General features: G+C 71.6%; 5 protein-coding genes across 8 annotated transcripts; 1 reads left to right on the top strand and 4 right to left on the bottom strand.

The window, feature by feature from the left end:
* Positions 1-380: 380 nt before the first annotated feature.
* SSR4 (signal sequence receptor subunit 4) lies at positions 381-2286 on the bottom strand. The gene is made up of 6 exons (XM_054808625.1): positions 2130-2286; positions 1797-1915; positions 1629-1703; positions 1444-1533; positions 1281-1346; positions 381-862 (listed from the first exon to the last, which is right to left on the bottom strand). Exons 1-6 carry the CDS (start codon positions 2182-2184, stop codon positions 758-760), a joined length of 510 nt encoding a protein of 169 aa, XP_054664600.1. The 5' UTR covers positions 2185-2286; the 3' UTR covers positions 381-757.
* Positions 2287-2628: 342 nt separating this feature from the next.
* On the top strand, positions 2629-6529 carry IDH3G (isocitrate dehydrogenase (NAD(+)) 3 non-catalytic subunit gamma). The gene is made up of 12 exons (XM_054808624.1): positions 2629-3008; positions 3528-3569; positions 4246-4343; positions 4424-4536; positions 4626-4686; positions 4771-4903; positions 5214-5347; positions 5450-5552; positions 5634-5780; positions 5979-6073; positions 6193-6253; positions 6356-6529. The coding sequence occupies exons 1-12, from the start codon at positions 2946-2948 to the stop codon at positions 6434-6436; spliced, it is 1131 nt and encodes a 376-aa protein (XP_054664599.1). The 5' UTR covers positions 2629-2945; the 3' UTR covers positions 6437-6529.
* Positions 6530-6536: 7 nt separating this feature from the next.
* Positions 6537-11846, bottom strand: SRPK3 (SRSF protein kinase 3). Of its 2 annotated transcripts, none has more exons than XM_054808622.1 (16): positions 11753-11846; positions 11093-11150; positions 10567-10748; positions 10348-10456; positions 10177-10264; positions 10004-10091; positions 9771-9877; positions 9143-9302; positions 9014-9039; positions 8725-8860; positions 8369-8605; positions 7956-8053; positions 7731-7838; positions 7583-7652; positions 6857-6949; positions 6537-6757 (listed from the first exon to the last, which is right to left on the bottom strand). In XM_054808622.1, the coding sequence occupies exons 1-16, from the start codon at positions 11790-11792 to the stop codon at positions 6573-6575; spliced, it is 1785 nt and encodes a 594-aa protein (XP_054664597.1). In that variant the 5' UTR covers positions 11793-11846; the 3' UTR covers positions 6537-6572. The 2 variants fall into 2 exon arrangements, with proteins under 2 accessions (XP_054664597.1, XP_054664598.1); XM_054808623.1 differs by having other exon boundaries at positions 10567-10685; positions 11753-11832.
* A 1112-nt stretch (positions 11847-12958) lies between these two features.
* Positions 12959-17624, bottom strand: OTUD5 (OTU deubiquitinase 5). 3 transcript variants are annotated; one of them, XM_054808589.1, is made up of 9 exons: positions 16735-17623; positions 16385-16475; positions 16172-16236; positions 15780-15936; positions 15336-15484; positions 14529-14714; positions 14222-14423; positions 13744-13857; positions 12959-13332 (listed from the first exon to the last, which is right to left on the bottom strand). In XM_054808589.1, exons 1-9 carry the CDS (start codon positions 17302-17304, stop codon positions 13214-13216), a joined length of 1653 nt encoding a protein of 550 aa, XP_054664564.1. In that variant the 5' UTR covers positions 17305-17623; the 3' UTR covers positions 12959-13213. The 3 variants fall into 3 exon arrangements, with proteins under 3 accessions (XP_054664564.1, XP_054664563.1, XP_054664565.1); XM_054808588.1 differs by having other exon boundaries at positions 16385-16478; positions 16735-17622; XM_054808590.1 differs by lacking the exon at positions 13744-13857 and having other exon boundaries at positions 16385-16478; positions 16735-17624.
* Positions 17625-18377: 753 nt separating this feature from the next.
* On the bottom strand, positions 18378-20128 carry EBP (EBP cholestenol delta-isomerase). Its single transcript, XM_054808598.1, has 5 exons — positions 20006-20128; positions 19496-19826; positions 19144-19180; positions 18918-19048; positions 18378-18812 (listed from the first exon to the last, which is right to left on the bottom strand). The coding sequence occupies exons 2-5, from the start codon at positions 19797-19799 to the stop codon at positions 18604-18606; spliced, it is 681 nt and encodes a 226-aa protein (XP_054664573.1). The 5' UTR covers positions 19800-19826; positions 20006-20128; the 3' UTR covers positions 18378-18603.
* Between the last annotated feature and the right edge of the window lie 596 nt (positions 20129-20724).

Below are 20724 nucleotides of genomic sequence, written 5' to 3' on the forward strand. Positions count from 1 at the left end.
GGATGGGACCCGCCCCCGGCCACACCCTGAGCCATGGGGGGGGCAGTGGGGGGGTTCAGCCCCCCCCCCCCGTTCCATGGGGGGGTGCGAGGTGGGGGAAGCCCCCCCCGGAGGCGAGGGGGAGGGGAGCCCCCCCCCCCCCCCTTTCCCGGCAGCCACACCCTGGCAGCCGCCCAGGGGATGATGGGAAACTCCACCCCCCCCTCCCCCCCCCAGGGACCCCCCCATGAGGTCAGACCGCTTTGTCACTGATGACATCACACCCGGCCCCAGACAGGGGTGATGTCATCAGCCAGCAGGGAGCAGCCCGAACATCTGGGTCCCTGGGGGGTGGGATGGGATGGGAGGGGGGGGGCACCCCCAAAACAGACACAGGGAGATGGGGGGGCCAGGCCTTTATTGGGGTACAGCCACAGGGGGGGCATTTGGGGACACCCCCCCGCAGCAATCGTGGGGGGGGGACCCTCAAGACCCCCAGTTTTGGGGGCTAAGGGTAGACACCCCCCCTCATTTGGGGGGCTCCACCCTGACAAAGCCACCCCCACCTCGGGGGGGGGGCGGCTCCCCCATTTTTGGGGCCCAGCCCCAGCCAGCCATTCCCCTTTGGGGAAGTCCTTCAGCCCCGCCCCACACATTCTTTATTTTCGGGGGAGCAGAGCAATTTTAGGGGCACCCCGCTCCCCACCAGGACATGGGGACCCCCTCAGGGGGGCTGTAATGGGGGGGGGGGAGGTCCGTGTTTTGGGGGGGGGGGGGCCTACGCCTGGATGCTGCTCTTGGTGCTGAAGGCCAGGTAATAGATGACGAGGCCGATGGCGGCCGCCACCACCTCCGTCGACACCCAGGGACCGTTCCAGGCGCCCTGCAGAAATGATGGGGGGGGGGTGTCACTGCTGTCCCCCCAAAACCATCCTGTACCCCCCCAAAACCTCCCCCCCCAACCCCAGCACCCCCCGGTCACGCAGGGTGCCCCTAAACCCCGCAGGGCCCATCCTCAGAATCTGCCCCAAAATCCCAGCGTGTGCCCCCCCCCCAAAACCCTGGGACACCCCAAAACACCTCCCCCAACACCCTGGGGACCCCCTAAACCCCTCCGAGAGCAGACGCAGCCCCAGCAACCATCCCGGCGACACTCTCAGCTCCTCCACAGACCCTCCAACACACCCGAATCGCCCAGATTTCTCCCCAAAACCCCACGTGTGCACCCCTGCGTTCAGAGTGAGCCACGCCAAGGACCCCCCCCAAACCCAGAGAGACCCCAAACCCCTCCCCCAACCCACCCGATGGTCCACGTTGACGGTGAAGAGGGGCCGGATTCGGGAGACGTCCTCGTTGTTGCGCTGAGCCTGGGGGTGCACAGATAAAAGCGGGTTTGGAGCCGGGCTGGGGGCACCCCGGGGTGCTCCCCCAAGAGAGACCCCGGCTGTGGGGCAGGGGACCCACCTTGCGCAGGGCGCTGTACGACTCCTCGTCGAAGAACTTCACCTCGTAGGTGCCCGACTGGGCGCTGCGGTGCTCCAGGCTCCAGGAGACCTACAGGGTGGGGGAGAGATGGGGAGCGCTGAACCCCCGGACCCCTCCACACCCCCCCCACGCTGGGTGCCCTCCCCTGGGGACCCCGGGCTCACCTGGTAGCGTCCCACGTCCTGCCCCCGGGTGACGGGGAACTGCTTCCCGTTGACATCGGCGTAGAGAGCCACGTTCTGCGGGGAAAGGGCGGCGGTGGGACGCAGGGAAGCCCCGGTAGCGCCCACCATCTCCCCCCTTCCCCGGTACCCCCCTCCGCGGGGACTCACCTGGGCGCCGTTCTTACAGGCCAGCGAGATCTCCACCACGAAGACGCTCTCGGAGGAGATAACGGCGTCCGAGGTAGTGTAGTACGAGGGCACGATGGTGGGCTCGGGGCACGGCTCGCCTGCGGGGCGGGGGGGGGGGGAACCGTGAGGACCGGGGGGGAACCGGGACCCCCCCCGCCCCGGCCCTCACAGGCCCCAGTATCCCGGGACACCCCACACCCACGGAGCCCCCCAGCCCCGAGGGACCCGGGACACTCAACCCCCAAGGGCCGCGGGTGCCTCGGGACCCCCCCCGGCCGCTCCGTATCCCCGCCGGGTCCCCCCCCCATGCACCTGCGGCGCCGAGCACCACCGCCAGCAGCCCGGCCAGCACCGCCAGCGCCGCCATGACTGCCGGCCGCACCGCCCTCCGGCCACAGACCCTCGCCCGATAGCCAATCAGCGCCGCCCGCCGCTGCTGCGCGACCAATCGAACCCCGGGGGCGGGCTACCGAGCGAGCTGCGGCCAATAGGAAACGAGCTTTTCTCCTTTCGCGGGCGCCTGCTCCGCGCGCGACGTGGCCCGGCCACCACCGCTGTCGTCGGAGGTGGGCGGGGCCAAGCGGCGCGCCTGCGCAGTAACCGCCGCCGACCGGACAAAATGGCGGCCGGGACTTATGTGGTGCGGCGAGGTGGTGCCAGGAAAGGCGCGGCCGGGCCCCGGTGCATGCGCCGCTCGCTAGTTGCGACCCCTTAATCTCAGCGTTTCCATGGCAACCGCTGCGGGACGGCGGTCCGGGCTTTATCCCCGACGGTTTTAATTTTTTTTTTTTTAATTTTTTTTTTTTTTTTACCGGCCCAAAACGGGGATGAAGTGCTGCTCGGGAAAGGGCTCCACCCACGGGCGACGTTCGGTCCGGGACAAAATGGCGGGCGGCACCGCCTCTCCCGCGCCCGTCTGAGACGAATCTGAGAGAGTCCCGCGCATGCGCCGCCGCCGCAGCCCCGCGCCTCCCAGGCACAAAATGGCCGCCGCGACTTCTGTGGCGCTGCCGGCGGCGCGAGGGAAAGCGCGGGGAACTCTCGCGAGATCTCGCTCCACACACCCCACCCCCGCGGTCTCTTCCACATCTCGCGAGAGCGGCGCGGCTGCCATCGCGGAGAACAGCCATGGCGGCGGCACTGGCAGCGGCGCGGCGGCTCTGGGTACCGGCTATGCTGGGGCAGCGCCCGGTGAGTGCCAAGGGCCGCGGGCGGGGCGGCGGGACGGTCCTACCCCTCCACCGGGCCCCTCGGGAACCGGGCGGCGGGCCCCGCGGTGGGGACGTAGTGCTGCGTTCTGATTGGCCAGCTCGCGGGAGGGGCGGTGCGCGGGCGGAGTGCGGCGATCTGATTGGGGGCGGGGCGGGCCTAGCCGTGAGGCGCACGTACTCTGGTTGGCTCCCGCGATGGAGCCGCCCGGCCTAGCGAATGCTGATTGGCTGTATTCCGAGCGAGTGGGCGGGGCGGGGCAGCGCCTTCCTCGCTGATTGGTTGATATTTCTAGGGGGGGTGGGGCCGTGTGCCTTAAGCCCCTGGGGGGGGTGTCGGTGCTCGATCCCAGAATCCTCCGCGGTTGGCCGAAGGTGGGGGGGGGGGCAGCCCCCGGGGCCCCCCCAGACCCTAATTAGCAGCAGCGGCGTTAATGAGGCATCTGGGGCTGCCTGCGGGAGTGGGGACACCCAGGCGGTGACCTCGCCCTGCCCTCCACAGGCCTGGATTTCCCATGATGCCGAGCGGCGCCACCTCCCACCTGTAAGTGCCCTTTCCTGGGGGGGGGGGCACAACACGGGGGGACACCACCCCCCCCCCCAAACCCCCCCAACACTCAGGGGGGTGGGGGGCAGAGAGTGGGGTCGCAGGGACCATGAGGCTGACCCTGTCCTGGGGTGGGGGTCCCCAACCCTACCCTGTCCCCTGGCGGGGGGGGGAGAGGCTTGGGCACCCCCCCCTCGGCCTCTGCATTGAGGCTGGGATGTGGCGGGGGCTGTGAGCCCCCTGTTTTGGGGTGTGTGTGGGGGTCACAGCTGGGGTGCAGGGGCCTGCGCGGGGGGAGCATGCTGTTCTTGCTGTGTGGATTTGGGGGGGTGGGCTTGGCGGGGCGGGGGGGTGGGGGCGGCGTCGCTCTTTCCCTCTCCACACCTTCCCCGTTTGCCGGCACCACGACTAACTGCCCCTGTTTCTCCCCCGTGCCATGGCCGCTCGCCCCCGCAGCAGCCCAGCATCGTGAGTATGGCCAGGCTTGGGGAGTGGGGAACCCGGGGTGGGGGGGACCCCAAAAGCATGGGGGGGGGAGCATGCATGGATCTGCATGGTGGGTGCATGGATGCCTGAGTTGCCCAGGAAGGGGATGGGGGAGGCGGGGGGGGGGGTCAAGGAGGGGGACGGGGGCCCAAACATCTGGGTCCTCACCCCCCTGGTGCCCCCACAGCCGCCCCCCGCCAAGTATGGGGGCCGCCACACCGTGACGCTGATCCCCGGTGACGGCATCGGCCCCGAACTGATGCTGCATGTCAAGGAGGTTTTCAGGTGGGTGCCCCCCTCCCCTCCCCGCCGTCGGCCCAGGCATCCGGGCTGTCCATGGGACCCAGGCTGTTCCCCGCCCCCAGGCACGCCTGCGTGCCCGTGGACTTCGAGGAGGTGCGCGTCAGTGCCGAGGCGCCCGAGGACGACGTGCACAACGCCATCATGGCCATCCGCCGCAACGGCGTCGCCCTCAAGGGTGAGCGAGCACGGGGCTGGGGACCCCCCTGCCCCCCACCCCCCCCCACCCCTGGAACCCCCTGACCCCCATCTGCGTCCCCTCCCCAGGGAACATTGAGACCAACCACAACCTCCCGCCCAGCCACAAGTCCCGTAACAACCTCATCCGGTGAGAGCGGGGGGGAACTGGGAGCACTGGGAGGGGGTGCGTGGCCGAGGGGCGGAGCCTGACCTGTCCGTCATGGTGTGGCAGGACCAGCCTGGACCTGTACGCCAACGTCATCCACTGCCAGAGCCTGCCCGGGGTGGAGACGCGTCACCGCGACATCGACATCCTCATCGTGCGGGAGAACACCGAGGGCGAGTACAGCAGCCTGGAGCACGAGGTGGGCCACGCCCCCCCCATGGCCACGCCCCCCGCATGGCCACGCCCCCCACGGGGCCACGCCCCCCCGGCAGCACTGCCCATTGCATTGCTCTGGCCACGCCCCCCATGGCCACGCCCCCCGCATGGCCACGCCCCCCCAGCACTGCCCATTGCATTGCTCTGGGTACAGCACCCTGGCCATACCCCCCACATCCCTCTGGCCACGCCCCCAGGGCCTCAGCCCCCGCCCACAGGCTGGTTGCTCCCTGTAGCCCCGCCCCTCCCCAGCCTGGCCCCGCCCACTCACCCCCCCCCCCCTTTGTCCCCAGAGCGTGGCGGGGGTGGTGGAGAGCCTGAAGATCATCACGGCCGGCCGCTCGCGCCGCATCGCGCACTACGCCTTCCGCCTGGCCCGCGCCGCCGCCCGCCGCTCCGTCACCGCCGTCCACAAGGCCAACATCATGTGCGTCAGGGGCGGGGAGGGGGGGACACACACCACGGGACACCCACGACACCCACCGGGAGGGTGGCCGGGTGCCCGCTGACCCCCCCCGGGTCCCTGCAGGAAGCTGGGGGACGGCCTGTTCCTGCAGTGCTGCAAGGAGGTGGCGGCCGAGTACCCCGAGATCACCTTCAACAGCATGATCGTGGACAACACCACCATGCAGGTGGGCCCTGCGCCCCCGCCACCCCCCCCCAGCTAATCCCAGTAACCCCAGTAAGCCCGGTTAACCCTTCCCTCTCCCCAGCTGGTGTCGCGCCCACAGCAGTTCGACGTGATGGTGATGCCCAACCTCTACGGCAACATCGTCAACAACGTCTGCGCCGGGCTGGTGGGGGGCCCCGGCCTCGTTCCCGGCGCCAACTACGGCCACGACTACGCCGTCTTCGAGACCGTGGGTCCTGGGGGTGCCTGGGCCGGGGGGGGGGACCCTGCCCCCGGTTACAGCCACCATGGGGCTGCTGGGGGGGGGGTGTCTGGGTGCAGGGAGGGCCCTGGGGGAAGCACCGGGTTGGGGGGGGGGGGCTGGGGGTGCTGACGGGGACGCGGGGGTCCCCCCAATCACCCCCTGCCCCCCCCCCCCCCCCCGCAGGCGACACGTAACACGGGGAAGAGCATCGCCAACCGCAACATCGCCAACCCCACGGCCGCCCTGCTCGCCGCCTGCATGATGCTGGACCACCTCCGGTGGGCGGGGCTTGGGGGGGCGGGGCCTCCACCTTGGGGGCGGGGTTTCAAGGGGTGGGTCACGCCCTGTGGGTGGGGCTTGCTGATGTGGGCGTGGCGTCGGGCTGTCCCTCCCCCAGGCTGCACAGCCACGCCTCCACCATCCGCCAGGCCGTCCTTGCCTCCTTGGACGACCCCCGGGTAAGTCCTGGCCCCCCCCCCCCCCCCAAAAGGACACGAGGCCTCACCCACAGGGGGAGGGGCCAAGGCAAGCCCCGCCCTCACGGCTGGCTCCGCCCACAGACGCACACACCCGACATCGGGGGACAGGGCACGACCTCGGGCGCGGTGCAGAGCATCATCTCCCACCTCTCCCGCGCCTAGCCCGGAGGGCGGCCGGACGCTGGGGTCCCCATGGCGGTCGGGGACCCCCAATAAACCACCACCACACACCCCCCCCCCCCCCCCGAAGAAGGACCCCAGCTGTGCCACGCCTTTATTCACACTCGGGGGGGCGGGGCTAGGGGCGGAGCCAGGGGTGGTGCAGGCACTGGGCGGCGGTGGCGCGGTGGGCGGGCTCGAAGGCCAGCATGGGCCGCAGGAAGCGGGCGAAGGCGGCGGCCGCCCCCCGGGGCCACTCGTACTTCTCCTGCAGCACGGCCCGCAGCCCCCAGGGCCGCAGGTGCCGGATGTGCCGCAGCTCCCCTGCGGGGCGGGGCCGGGGGGGGAGGGGGTGTGCGTCACCACCCAGCCGTAGGACACGCCCCCCACAGCCCCGCCCCCTCCCCTAGCCCCGCCCCTCACCGCGGCGGTTGAAGAACTCCCGGGAATAGCGCCCGCCCAGCGCCACGTGACGCGGGATCTCCCCCAGCAGCTCGATCACGTGGGCGATGTGGTCTGGGGGGAGGGGCGCGTCAGGCCCCGCCCCTTTCACAGGCCTCCCCACCCACCCGGCTGCCTGAGGCCCCGCCCCTTCTCTCCCAGGCCCCGCCCCTTCCAGCCCACTCCACCCCATCCAGCTGCCTGAGGCCCCGCCCCCTTCTCCCCAGGCCCCGCCCCTTCCAGCCCACCCCACCCTCTCCCCAGGCCCCGCCCCCTCTCCCCCAGGCCCCGCCCCCTTCCAGCACACTCCACCCCATCCAGCTGCCTGAGGCCCCGCCCCCTCTCCCCCAGGCCCCGCCCCTTCCAGCCCACTCCACCCCATCCAGCTGCCGGAGGCCCTGCCCCCTCTCCCCAGGCCCCGCCCCCCAGGCCCCGCCCCTTCCAGCCCACTCCACCCTCTCCCCAGGCCCCGCCCCCTCTCCCCAGGCCCCGCCCCTTCCAGCCCACTCCACCCTCTCCCCAGGCCCCGCCCCCTCTCCCCAGGCCCCGCCCCTTCCAGCCCACTCCACCCTCTCCCCAGGCCCCGCCCCCTCTCCCCAGGCCCCGCCCCTTCCAGCCCATTCCACCCTCTCCCCAGGCCCCGCCCCCTCTCCCCAGGCCCCGCCCCCTCTCCCCAGGCCCCGCCCCCTCTCCCCAGGCCCCGCCCACCCTCATCCCTGCTGTAGTCCTCCCCGGAGTGGGGCTCGAAGAGGTAATCGCCGGTCGCCAGCTCGAAGGCCTGGGGGCACAGGGGAGGGGTGTGTGGGGCCGGCCGTGGGGCAGGCCGTGGGGCAGGCCGTGGGGCAGGGCCCCTCACCATGCAGGCGGTGCTCCAGATGTCGGCGGGGGGCCCGTAGCCGGCCCCCAGCAGCACCTCCAGGGCCCGGTACTGGCGCGTCTGGATGTCCTCGGTGAAGTGCCGGTGCTGCGGGCGGCCGGTGCGTCACCTCCGGGGAGGGGAGGGGGGGGGGCACCCCCAAACCCCCCCACCGCCCCCAACCTCGCCCCCTACCCCCCCGTCCATCCCCCGGTGCCCCCTCACCACCCAGCAGCCGTTGCCCAGGTCGGCGATCTTGACGCGCAGTCGAGGGGCGCAGCGGGGGTCCAGGGGGTTCTCCTGCCCCCCCGGCACCCCCCCACCTGCGTGGCAGCAGTGGGGACATCAGCGGAGGCACCCCAATGCCCCCCCCCCCCCGCCCTCCACCCCTGGCAGACCCCCCGCCCCCAAGAGCACCCCAGCACCCCCCAACTTCTCCCAACTCCCCCCATCACCTTCCACCCCCCCTGCCCCCAATATCCCCCCGTCCCCCCAGTTGCCCCCCCCAACCTCACCCCTGCAACCCTGCTGCCCCCCAATTCCACCCTCCACCCCCACCTGCCCCCCAACTCCCCCCAAAATTCCCTCCCCACCCACCCCCCTTGCCCCCCAATATCCCCCTGGGCCCCCCCGCTGACCGAGGGGGATGGGGGCCCCCCCTGAGCCCCCCGAGATGAGGGAGCTGGAGGTGGGCGTGAGGAGGGAGTCGGAGGCAGAGCTGGGGCTGGGGGGGCGGCGGGGGGGGCCCCCCCCCGAGGCGGAGGAGCCCCCCGAGAGCCCGTCGCTGGAGCCGCCGGCCCGCAGGGTGTGCACCCCCGAGGAGGAGGCGCCGCTGGGGGGGGTGCCCCCTTCGTCGGGGTCCAAGGGGGGCGTGTCTGCGGGAGGGAGCAAACCCTGAGCCCCCCCCAGATCCCAGCAGCCCCCCCAAAGGGAGGCAGGGATCCCCACGTCAACACCCCAACACCTCCCCCCCCCACACACCCCGAGCACTGACCGGCGTTTTCGGGGGCCCCCGGTGACCCCCCCATCTCCCGCAGGTGCTCCAGGTCCTGCAGGCGCTGGGCCAGGAGGCGGCTCTGCCGTCGCCGCCGCCGCCGCCGCCGTCTCCGCTGGGCGCGGGAGAGCCGCTCCTGCCGCGGGGGAGCGGTGTGGGGGTCCCGCGAGGGGTTGGGGGGCGCAAAGCGCCGCGCGGGAGCAGCCGTGCGGGAAGGGGGGGCGGGGGGCGGGGGGGGCGCAGGCGAGGAGACGCGTGAAGTCACGCGGGCGCGCGAGGCGACACTCACGGGGACGTCCTGCGGCGCGGAGCTCACTGCAGAGAGGGAAAGGGGGGACAGGGGGAATCGGAGCGGCCCCCCCCACACCCCCACACCCCACAGGGGGTCCCAGCCGCGCCCCACCGCGGGGGGCAGTACCTGCGCTCTGGGGGGGGCCGCCCCCCCGGGCCCATCGCGCGGCCTCGGCCGCCAGCTGCCGCACGAAGGGCTCCCCGACGCGCAGCAGCACGTTCTCGGGCTTGATGTCGGTGTGGATGATCTTGCACTTGGTGTGCAGGTAGTCCAGCCCCTCCAGCACCTGCGCCCCAACGCGGTTTGGGGGTGGTGGGGGGGGAGCACCCCCAAATCGGGAAGGGGTGGGGTGGGGGGGGGGGGCGGCAACCCTCCGTCACGGCGTCCCCGAGGCCCGCTGGCATCCCGTGCAGGGGAATGGGGGGGGGATCTGGGGGTCTCGAGGATGTTTAGGGGTACTCGGGGCCTCCAGTGGATATGGGGGTACGGGACAGTTTTGGGGGGGCACCAGAGAGAACACTTGGAGGGTCCCAGAATGGATTTTGGGGGGGTGGGAAGGATGTTTGGGGTCCCACAGGTATACTGAGAGGATTTGGGGGGCTCCAGGGGGGACATTTGGGTCCCATGTGGACGTTGGGGGGCTCCGGGGAACACCAGGGGTCCGTGCGGGGGGGGGATCAGGAGGGCCCAGGGCAGGACTCGGGGTCCCACAGGGATTTGGGGGTCCCGGGGGGATGCAGGGGCCCCCCCTCACCTGCCGCACGATGCTCTTGACGCAGGGCAGGGGCAGCCCCTGGTAGTTGGACTTGATGATCCAGCGCAGGAGCTGGTGGCCCAGCACCTCCAGCACCATGCACACGTCTGGGGGGGTCAAGGAGTACCCCAGACACCTGGGACCCCCCTCCCCCAGGGCAGGGGGATGTGGGGGCCCCCCCCGCCCAGGACCGACACCCCCCCGCCCCGGGGAGGTGACCCCCGGAAGGATACGGACGCCGTTGACCCCCGAGATCTTGAAGTCGTCGATGAGCTGCACGATGTTCTCGCGCTTGGGGTCGCTGGGGTCGGAGTCACGGACCTGGGGGGGCCCCGGGGAGGGGTTGGAGGAGGCGGGGGGGGGTCCCCAGTTTGGGGGGGGGGGGGGGGCAGCCGGGTGCACTCACGCATTTCAGCAGCTTGATCTCATCCAGGGCCGTCTCGGTGTATTGGGGCGCGCTCTTCACCACCTTCAGCGCCACGAACCGCTTCCGCCTGCAAAGGGGACCCAGGAGTCGGGGGGGGGGGGGGGGGGCCCCCCAAACCCACCCACCCTCCCGGGGGTCCCGGGCACTCACCGGATGTCCCAGCAGAGCCAGACGGTGGAGAAGTGCCCCCAGCCCAGCTTGCGCACCACGTGGTAGCGCCCGTTGAAGAGGTCTCCGATCCGCACGGGGTAATACCCGCCTTTGGGGGGGGGGGGACACGACACAACGACACAGCAGCGCTCTGGTACCTGGGTGCTGCCCACCCACCCACCCCCCCCGCCGTGCATCCGGGCGTCTGGGTGCCCCCACCTTTGCAGTAGTCCCGGGGGTCCTCCTGCTCCCCTTCGTCAGAGCCCAGCAGCCCCTCCGACAGCGGGGGCAGGGGAGGGGGGGTCTCTGGGGACGCATCCTCGGGGGGGCTGGGGGTCCTGGCGGGGGGAGAGCCTGGCTGGGAACCCAAGTGTCCCCGCACGCCCCAGGGCTCTGCGTCCCTGGGAGACACCGAGGCCGGTGGGGGGTCCCACAGGGGGAAAAGGGGGGGGTGGGTGGTCCCAGGAGAGTACTGGGAGGTCCCAGAGGCCCCCCCAGGCTGGAGCGTGGGGGTTGCGAGGCATCCTGGGACATCACCCCCCCAAAATAGCAATGACCTCATGGCCCCTGGCACCGCAGGGTTAAAAATAGCCCTGCCAGGGGGAGGGGTGGCCCTGGGAATGTGCCTCCCCCCCCCAAACAGGGGGCTATGCTTGTCCCCCCGGGGAACAGGGACACCCCAAAAGCTCCACCTCCCCCATCCCTAAGGGGCTCAGGGTCATGACCCCGCTGTATCACCCCTCACCGTGGCGGCGGTTTCTGTTTTTTGTCCTTTTTGCGCTTTTTCTTTCTTTTGCCTGGATCTGGGGAGAATGTCGGGGGGCTATAGGGGGGCTCCCCCCAGCAGACCTCACAGGGACCCCGTATTCCCCCCAGCCCCAAGGCCCACCTTGTCCCATCAGAACCCCCCCAGGGCCGGGAACCGCCGGGTTCTCCTCAGAACCCCCCTGGGAACCCCCTATCCCCCTTCCCCCCGGGATCCCCTGGCCCAGGAACTCGTTCTTCCCAGAAATTCCCTCGGAACCCCTCAAAACCCACCGGGAGCCCCAGTTTTCCCTCACGATCCCCCTCAACCCCCCCCCCCCCCCCCCCGTTCCCCTCACAAACCGCTCGGGGACCCCTCAACACCCTTCCCGCCTCGGGAATCACCAGTTTCTCCTCAGAACCCCCCTCAAAACCCGCTCTCGGGACCCCCCCCGGCCAGTTTTCCCTCACGATCCCCCTCAAACCACCCCCCCCGGCCCCGAGACCCCCCACTTTCCCCTCATAACCCCCCCCCCCGCTTTCCCCTCAGCACCTCCCCGGACTCCCCGTAGTCTCCCCGGGCAGAGACCGCCCGCTTTTCCCTCACATCCCCCCCCCGCCCCCGGCGCCGCTTCCCCCCCCCCCCCGGCATTTCCCTCACCGGTCCTCGCGCCCGCCGCCGCCCCCCCGCGCAGCTCCATGCCGCGAGCGTCCCGCTCTGCGCATGCGCCGCCCTCCCCTACGGGCTAAGGGCGGGCGGGAGGGAAATCCCCGAGGCCGCCGACGGACCAATGGGAAGCCTAGTCAGGGAAGTGTCCCCGCCCCCTCTTGCCACGCCCACCCGTCGCCATGGAGATGGCACGGCGCCGGCCCTAGCGCCCGCTACCGGGAGCTTCCAGCAGCGTTTTGTCGCGATATAACGAGCCCCAAACCCCTGGGAGCCTCCGCGATACACTCCGTATCGCGACAGAACCCCCCGACAGCCCCAGTATCCCCCAGCCCACGTACTATCGCCTGGACAGGGCGAGCAAAGCCACCGTTCGTCGCCCCTCGTCAGCAACTGTAAGCGCTAAAAAACGCCTTTTTGGCCCCAAAACGAGCCGCCAAGGGGCGACCGCGAGAACGGGGCGGGGGGGGGGCTGGACCGTGCGTCCCGGAGCGGCCTTCCCCCGGTCCGGCCCGCAGCCCGACACCGATCCCTCCGCCCATCTCTCTTCCCTCCGCCGCGCGCCGGAAGTGACACCACCCCCTCGCGCCCGCCCTTACCGCTGATTGACTCCCGCCGCTCGCGTCATCACCCCGCGACGCGCAACCATGGCAACGGCGAAGGTACGCCCTGCTGGGGGCCGGGGTGCGGGGGGAGGGGGAGCTCCCCAAAACCGGGCCCGGGCCCCCGAAAACGGTGACGGGCACCCACCAAAGGGGCCCAGGGCCTCCCCAAGCAGCCCCGCTCCCCCCCCAAGGAGCTTTACCCCCCAACAGCCTTGTGACACCCCCTCCCCCGGTGCTTCCCCCCCCCCAAGGCCTTGTCACCCCAAAACTGCCCCCCCCCCCCAGGTGGTTTTAAGCACCCCCCACCCCCCCCATGAAGAGACGGGGCCGGGGGGGGCTGCTGGGCATCAGTTTAATAACAGGGCACAGGGGGGTGGTGAGGGGGTGGCGGGGGCAGCACCCCCAGCCCCACTCCACACCCTCCCTCACCCTGGGGGGGTGGGGTGGGGGGGGGCAGGATGCTCCGGGAGGGGCAGGGGGCAGAGAGGGGGACACCCACCCCCACCCCCCAAACAGCAAAATCCCACGGGGAGACCCTACAAAAAAATAGGAGCCCCCCCCAACCTTCCCCTCCCCCCTCCATTCCCCCAGTCCCCCCCCTTCTTCCTTCCAGCTGTAATTAGAGGGGGGGGGGGGGCGCTTCTCCCCTGCCCCCCAAAATAGCCGAGGTTCGTCCCGCGGCGTCCAGCGCTGTGTCCCCCTCCCCTCCCCGGCCAGGAGGCGTCCCATGAAAGCGGGGAGGGGGGGGTTCCCCAAAATAAAATGTCCCCCCCCAGCCTGGGCCGCCATGCACCTAGAGGTCCCTGGGGGGGCCGCGGGGGGGGCCGGGGCGCAGTCCGGGGGTTCAATATCAACTCTTGTCGGCGGTGGGGTCTCTGTGGCGGGAGGTCTTCATGGTCTCCAGGTACTCCTGCTGCGAGACGGCCAGCACCGACGCCAGGATCTCGTCGTCCTCCCAGTCGTTCAGGCCTGGGGAGGGGGCCCCAAAAATTGGGGGGGGGGGGGGGAGAAGGTTTAAGGGGGAGGCACGTGACCCCACAGATTCGCCCCGACGTGGGGGGCAGAGCTTGGCTACCTTCCCCTCAAGGGAAGGTTCTGGGCCCCCCACCCCCCGAAATTGCCTCACAAAGGGGACAGCCATCCCAGTGGAGACCTTTTCCCCAAAATCCAAGCTGAAACCCCAAAAAGTCAAGTCTCACCCCCAAAACTGTGATCTGACGTCCTTGAACCTGGGATTCCCCCCCCCAACCCGAGACATGCTGCCCCAACAACGACACCCCTAAATCTCCCTCAACTCCCCCCCCCCCAAGACCCCCCTGCACCTCCCCGACCCCCAGCCGGAGCCCCCCCAGCCCCCCCGTCCAGCCCCTCCCCGCTCACCGAAGGCGGTGGGGGACATCTGCTGCATGATGGCGCGGCACTCCAGCGCGGGGTACAGGGACACCAACGGGGGGGTGGCCCGGCCCCCACCCGCCCCCAGCTGGCTGCTGGTCCCTGGTTTGGGGGGGGGGCAGGCATGTTGAGGGGGGGACACCCAGGCACACCAGCCCTGAGCCCCCCAGCAGCCCCAACCAGCACCCTCCTACGCTCATTTGGGCCCCCCCTCCCCAGTAACCCATCTGGGGCTCCCGGCACCCCGTAACTCCCAGTTTGGGGCTCCAGCATCTAGTTTGGGCTCCCCCAGCGCCCCGTAAATGCCAGTTTGGGGCTCCTGACCCCCCCCCAGCAGCCAATTTGGGGCCTCCAGCATCCCCTAACAACTAGTTTGGGGTCCTCAACCCCAGCTGACCCCTCCCAGCACCCCATAAGCCCCCAGTTTGTGTCGCTTGTCCCCCCCCCAGCCACCAGAGATACCCACCTGGGGCACAGGGCGAGGGGGGCTTGCCGGGCGGTGGGGCGCCGGGCGAGGGGGGCTTGGGACCGGGCGCCTCGGGGTGCAGACCGGGATGCTCGGGCGACGGGGCGGCGCTACGCGGTCGCGGCGAACGCCCGCTCCACTCCTCCAAACCGCTGGCCGCCGCCGCCGTAGCCGAACTGCACGTGGCGCTGGCCTTGCGGGGCTGCGGGGGACCCTCGCGTCACCCCCACCGGCCGCGGGCGGGCAGCCGGGGAGGGATCGGGGAAGGGGGGGGGGGGTGGGTGTGCGGGTTTGTGGGGCGCCCCACCTGCCGGGCTTGCTTCTCCTGGTCGCGCAGCCACTGGAGGTAGGACTCGCGGGCCACCTGCTCCTCGATGGCCTCGTTGGTGGCCTCCCAGTCGGTCGCCCGCTTCTTGTCCTCCAGCATCTGCTGCTCGATCCAGGATTCCTCCGAGGTCTTGATGGCGCTCTTCATCAGGGACTGCTCCGCCAGCTGGGGGCGGGGACACCATAGGCCACGCCCCCACAGCCCCAGGCCACGCCCCCACAGCCCCAGGCCACGCCCCCACCCAAAAGGCTCCGCCCCCACACCCCAGGCCACGCCCCTACCCCAAAAGGCTCCGCCCCCCGAGCTCTGCCAGGCAATACAGCAGGGGCGGGGCAATGGTTAGACACACCCACACACATAGGCCACGCCCCCCACAGGCACAGCTGGGGGCGGGGCTTCACTTGGACACACCCCCCAGGACAGAGGCAGCCATTGGGAGGTGGGGAAATGTGGCCACGCCCCCTCCATGGCTCCACCCAGTCAGGAAGGGAGGGGGAGGCCCCAGGACCCACAGGGACCCCCGAGACCCCCCGGGATGACAGAGGGCACCCCCTGCCCCATGGAAATGGGGGTCCCAGGCCCCCCTGGGCTGATGGAGGGCACCCCCTGCCCCATGGAAATGGGGGTCCCAGCAACCCCCAGCCCCACTGACCCCCTGGGCTGACAGAGGGCACCCCCCACCCCACAGAAATAGGGGTCCCAAGCCCCCCTGACCCCCTGGGCTGACAGAGGGCACCCCCCACCCCACAGAAATGGGGGTCCCGACACCCCCCCAGCCCCACTGACCCCCGGCTTGAAGGAGGGCAGCCCCAGCCCCACGCCGATGGTGGCCTTGTTGGGGTTGACGACGGAGTTGTAGTGGATGTTGCGGTGGTAGCTGACCCGGATGGGCTCGTCCTCGTTGTGCTGGATCCCGTGGAAGGTGTTGATGGGCTCTGCGGGCACCCCCGTCAGCACGGCCGCACCCCCCCGCCACCCCGGGGAACCGCAGGAACCCCCCCCCCAAACGCCTGGGACCCCCCCCCCCCTCCAGCAGCACCCCAGAGACTCCCCCATACACCCTGGGGACTCCACACACCGCAGGAACCCCCCCCCCCTCCAGCACCCTGAGGAACCCCAGGGACGCCCCCAAAACACCCACGTCAGCACCCTGCGAACCCCCACGGTGCCTCGGGGACTGTGTCGTCCCCCCCCCTCCCGCCACCCCCAGGGTCCTGCGGGGACACGCACCGGTGCCGTACTGGTAGACCTCGACGGGGCGGTTGTACATCTCGGCCATGGCCTGCATCTCGATGTGGTTCCCGTGGCACGTGCTCTTGCGCTTGCGGTTGATGTAGGTGGTGAAATCCTCCGTCACGTAGTTGGAGAAGTAATCGGCGTTTTTCATCTGGGGGGGGGGGCACGAGGGGACGTTAAAGGACGTCGCGGCACTGCGGGGCTGCCCCGGGGACATCGAGTGGGGGGAGCCCCGCGGACGTTGGGGGGCCAGCAACCCAGTGTTGTTGTCCCCCAGCGCTCCGAGCACCCTCCCAGCGCCTCTGCGTACATCCCAGTGCCTCCCAGTGCCTCCCAATGTATCCCAGTGCTCCCCAAGTGCCCCCCAGTCCCCCCCAGCGCCTCACCAGATAATCCATGCAGTGCTTCCGCACCACCTCGTGCATGTCCTGGTCTCCGTACACCTGGTCAGCTGGCGGCACCCGGGTGGCGGGGGGGGGGAACGGGACACAGAAAGGGGGGGTGTCAGCCGCCCCCCCACCCCCCCACGGCTGCCTGGGAGCCCCGTGCTGGGATGGGGACACCCGGGGTGAGGGGGTGCGGGGGGGCGCGGGGCTCACCTACGGCCCGGAAGAGGCAGGCGCCGTCCTCCTTCATGCGTTTGATGATGAAGCCTTTCTTCTCCCGCAGCGCCTTCTCGAACCGGTGCTCCTGCTGGAGACACAGCCGGGATCGGGGCCGGCACCCGCACCGAGGGGGGGGGGTGGTCCTGTCCCATCCCGCCGCGATGGGGTGCTACGAGCGCGGAGACGGGCGGGGGGACACGACACACACACGACACGCGCGACGGGGACAAAACCCTCGTGTGACGCACACAGGTGGGAGGGGGCGAAACACGGGGGACCCCCCCCCCCCCCCAAAGCCCGACCCCCCCCGGCCCGGTGTGTTCCCCCCCCCCCAGCCCCCGTACCTGCTCGGCCGTGGCCGGGTCCATCTCCACCCGCCCGGCTTCGTACTCGTCCTCGCTGTTGTAGCCGCCTCCCGCCTCGTCGGGGCCGGGGCTGCCGCCGGGGCCCATCCCCAGCCCCATCCCGCCGGGGCCGCCGCAAACGGAGCCTCCGCCTCCGGGGCCGCCGCTGGGTCCGGCTCCTCCGCGCCGCCGCCGTTTGCTGTGGCCGGGACCGCCGCCGCCTCCGCCTCCGCCGGGCCCTCGGGGCTCGGGCAGCCCCAGCGCCGCCGCCTCCAGCCCCAGCAGAGACCCGGGCCCGTCTCCAGCACCGGGGCCGCCGCCGCCGGGGCCACCGGGACCGGCGGGGGGGGGCGAACCGGCGGCGGGCAACCCGGCCCAACCCCGCAGTGGCGGCGGCGGCGAAGCCCTGGGCCTCGGTCCCCCGACGCCGCCGGGGCCGCCGGGTTCGCCTACGCCGCCGGGGCCGCGCTCGGGTCCGGCGTCAGCTCCGCGCTCTGGGCCGGCGTCCGGGCCCGAGTCGGCGTCGCCGTCGGGCGCCGGCACCGGCTTCTTCTTCGGGAGGATCGTCATGGCGGGGCGCGCATGGGGCGGCGCCGGGGGGGGTGGGGTGGGGGGGGAGAGGACGGGACGGGACCGGGGAAGGGACCGGGGCGGGGAGGAAGGAACCGGGAGGCCCCACCGGGCCCGGGAAGCGCCGGGAGCCGGGGGCGCTGGTGCTACCCGCGGGCCCCGCGGAGCCGGGGGGGCCTCGCCCAGGCCCCCCCACGGGCGGGGCGGCGAGGCCGGAGCTGTCGGGCCGTGGAGCGCGGGCGGGGGCGCTGCCGCCGCCGGGCCCGTGTCAACATCAACAGCGACGCCCTCTGACCCCGCCGCCGCGCTTCCGCCTCGCCCGCCGCCCGCGTTCCCATTGGCCGGAGGCGCCTTCGCCGCGTCCCCATTGGACGGCGGCCGGATCGGAAGTCCCGCCCCGCGCGGAGGCCGGCGGGGAGGGCGGAAGGGGGAGGGGGGCGGGATCGGCGTCGCCCCGGCGACGGCGCGGCTGCACGCGGATTGGGCGGGGGGGGGGCGAGGGGGAGGGAGCAGAGGGGGCGTGGCGAGGCCGTGGAGGAGCGAGCGCTGATTGGGGAGAGCGCGGGGAGGCGGGGCTACGCAGGGAGCGGGCTCTGATTGGACGGCGGGAGAAGGGGCGGATCGCAAGGACAGCACGAGTGCTAATTGGCTGGACGGGAAGGCGGGAGTTAACGGAGAAGAGGCCGCCCATTGGGCGGTGTGGCCGCGCCGTCGAGGGAAGCGCACGCTGATTGGGCGCGACGGAGGGAAAGGCGGGACTTAAGGAGAAAGCAGGCACTGATTGGCTGCCGAGCAACCGCTACCCCCCCCGCCCCCGTTCAGCTTCAACCCGCTGTGGACCGTCGGGAGCAGAGAAGGCTCCCAGCCGCCATTGGGCCCAGCCTAGCCCCGCCCACCCCACCCTCCCATTGGCCACGGCGGGCGACCTAATTTCCCATTGGCTGACGAGCGGCGGAGGGGGGGAACTTCCCTCCCACAGCAGCTGTCAATCTCCCGCAGGCCACGCCCCCTCCTCCCCCGGGTCCTCCTGTCCGTCCGTCCCGTTCCCCCCCCCCCCCAGCACAGACCACGGCTCCGGTTCCAGCTCGTTTATTCGGGGGGAACGGGGGGGGGGGGGGTGTGTGTCTGTGTGTCCTCTCCTCCCCAAAGGGACCCAGCCATCCGGGCCGCTGTCCCTGAGCTCAGCAACCCCGGCGTCACCCCCAGTAGGCACCGAATCCAACTCCGGAGGGCTCGGGGGATCCCCGAATTCACCCCGAACGGCCACTCGGCTTTTCCGTACGGAGCTCCCGGCCGGGATCAGTGGGCCTTGTGGCGGGGGCGGTCGAAGGCGCGCTGGGCAGCGGCCAGGTGTCGGCAGGCGTCGGCCAGGAGAGCGGCGGGCACCAGCACCCACAGCCCATTCAGCCCCACGAAGTAGCCCCAGAAGTAGAGGGGCTGGGGGTCGCTGTGGCTCCAGCCTGCTTGGGCCTCTGTGGCGAAGTACAGCACGTCCCCGTACAGCTGCCCTGGGCGGGAGGAAGGGAAACGGAGGTCGGGGAGGGCCGGGTGGTTCCGGGGACACAGGCGGCCCGCCCTCACATCCCCTCCCAGGGCGCGCAGGGGTGTCGTACCGAGGGAGACGAGGAGCTGCAGGATGTAGCGGGTCGGGTGGTGCCGCAGGAAGGCAAGGAAGGTGAGGAAGCTGAGGGGGCCCCAGGCCCAGGCTGTCACCGTCTCCATGGCAACCGTGAAGTCATCGCTCCTGGAAACAAGGGGGACAGCACGCACAGAGCGCGGTTAGCTCGTGCGCCCTGCTCCTTTGAACGCCTCCCTCCCCGCCGGCCTCCCCCAACTCACGTCATGTAACGGCTGTCCGCTTTGGCGTACTCCTTCCCTGCGGGCAGCGCGGGGTTGGTGGTGGTGATGGGAGGGGGGGGAACACGACGGACGGACACCCAGCCGCTGGCAGGTACCCCCCACCCTTCCTCACCCCCCCCAGGCACCTGGGGGACTCCCAGCCTCACCCCACAGCCCTCCATCACCCCTTCCCCCCCTCTCCGGCTGGCCGGGGAACCCCAATTTCCCCTCAGGGCCCACTGACCCCCCCCCCAGGGGACCCCTCCCCAAACCTCCCAGGTGACTAGGAACCCCCCGGGAACCCACCCACCCCCTTAGGGACCCCCCAGTTTCCCCCCAGCCCGGTGCTCACAGACATCGGCCAGGAGCCCGGTGGCGGCGGGCAGCTCCCGGTGCCGGAGGCTGAAGTAGCCCTCCAGTATCCCATGAATCCCCGCGCACATCAGGAACCAGCCCAGAGCCAGGCGGCGGGCGGGGCTTCGCGATGCCCCGCCCCTCGCCCCGCCCTTAGCCCCGCCCAACGCCCAACCCAACGCCAATAGCCCCGCCCCTGCCGCCGCCACCGCGCCTGCGGACTGCCAGCCGGGGCGCGCGCTGGCCACGTAGCCCGGCAACGGCAGAGAGCGCGGCCAATAGGGATGCGCCGTCGTCTCCATGGCAACGTCGCTACGGTCGCCGCTGCGCTGTAAGGTGGGGGGGGGGGGGAAAGGCGGAAGTGAGGTCAGGACCCCGGACCCCTCCGCACCGGTCCGGCCTCCTCCCGCCGGACACCCCCACCCGCCTCCCCGCACCACCCGGGTTCCACCGGTTTCCCTTCCCCTTCCCCACCGGAGAGCCCCCAGCCCGGCACTGCCGCGCTCACCTCAGCCGCGCCGCGCCGTTCTCCCGCGTGCAGCCAGCCCGCTCCGTTCCCTCCGCCGCGCCCCCGCCCCCGCGGCCAATGGGAGCGCGCTGACTCTCGGCCGACCAATGGCGGCTCGCCCCGCCCACCCCCTTTGCCCGCCGATTGGTCGCCCTCGCCGCTGGGGAGATGTGGGGCCAGGGGGCGGGGCCCCGCCGCGGTGTGGGTGGGGCCCTCACTTGGGGGTGGAGCTTCACCGCGGGCCACAGCCCTGGAGGCGTGGCCTCGCTTCGGGGGCGTGGCCTGGGCCCTAGGGGGCGTGGCCTGGGCCCTAGGGGGCGTGGCTTACAGCGCTCCCCATCTCCTCTATAGGGGCCACGGGGACCCCCTGGATCTATAGGGGCCATACGGACCCCCCCAGCCATACGGGGACATGGGGACCCCCCCGGGTCTATAGGGCCTGTACAGACACCCCCCCCCCGGCCATACACCGCCCCTGTGCTCCCTCCCAGGGCCGCGCAGGGGCCCCCCCCAGGCTGTATAGGAGCTGTATGGACCCCCCCAAAATGTATAGGGGCCACCCCCAGGGCTGTACAGCCCCCCCCCCCCCCCAGGCCATACGGCTAACCCCCCCGGGATGTATGGAATACATACGGACCCTCCCTCCCGCGCCGTACGGGAGCTATACGGGCAGCGAGCGCCCCCAAACCGGCGGCGTTTCCCCCCAAAAAGGAGCCAGA

The sequence above is a fragment of the Grus americana genome, chromosome 38, assembly GCF_028858705.1.
Source record: "Grus americana isolate bGruAme1 chromosome 38, bGruAme1.mat, whole genome shotgun sequence".
Taxonomy (NCBI): domain Eukaryota; kingdom Metazoa; phylum Chordata; class Aves; order Gruiformes; family Gruidae; genus Grus; species Grus americana.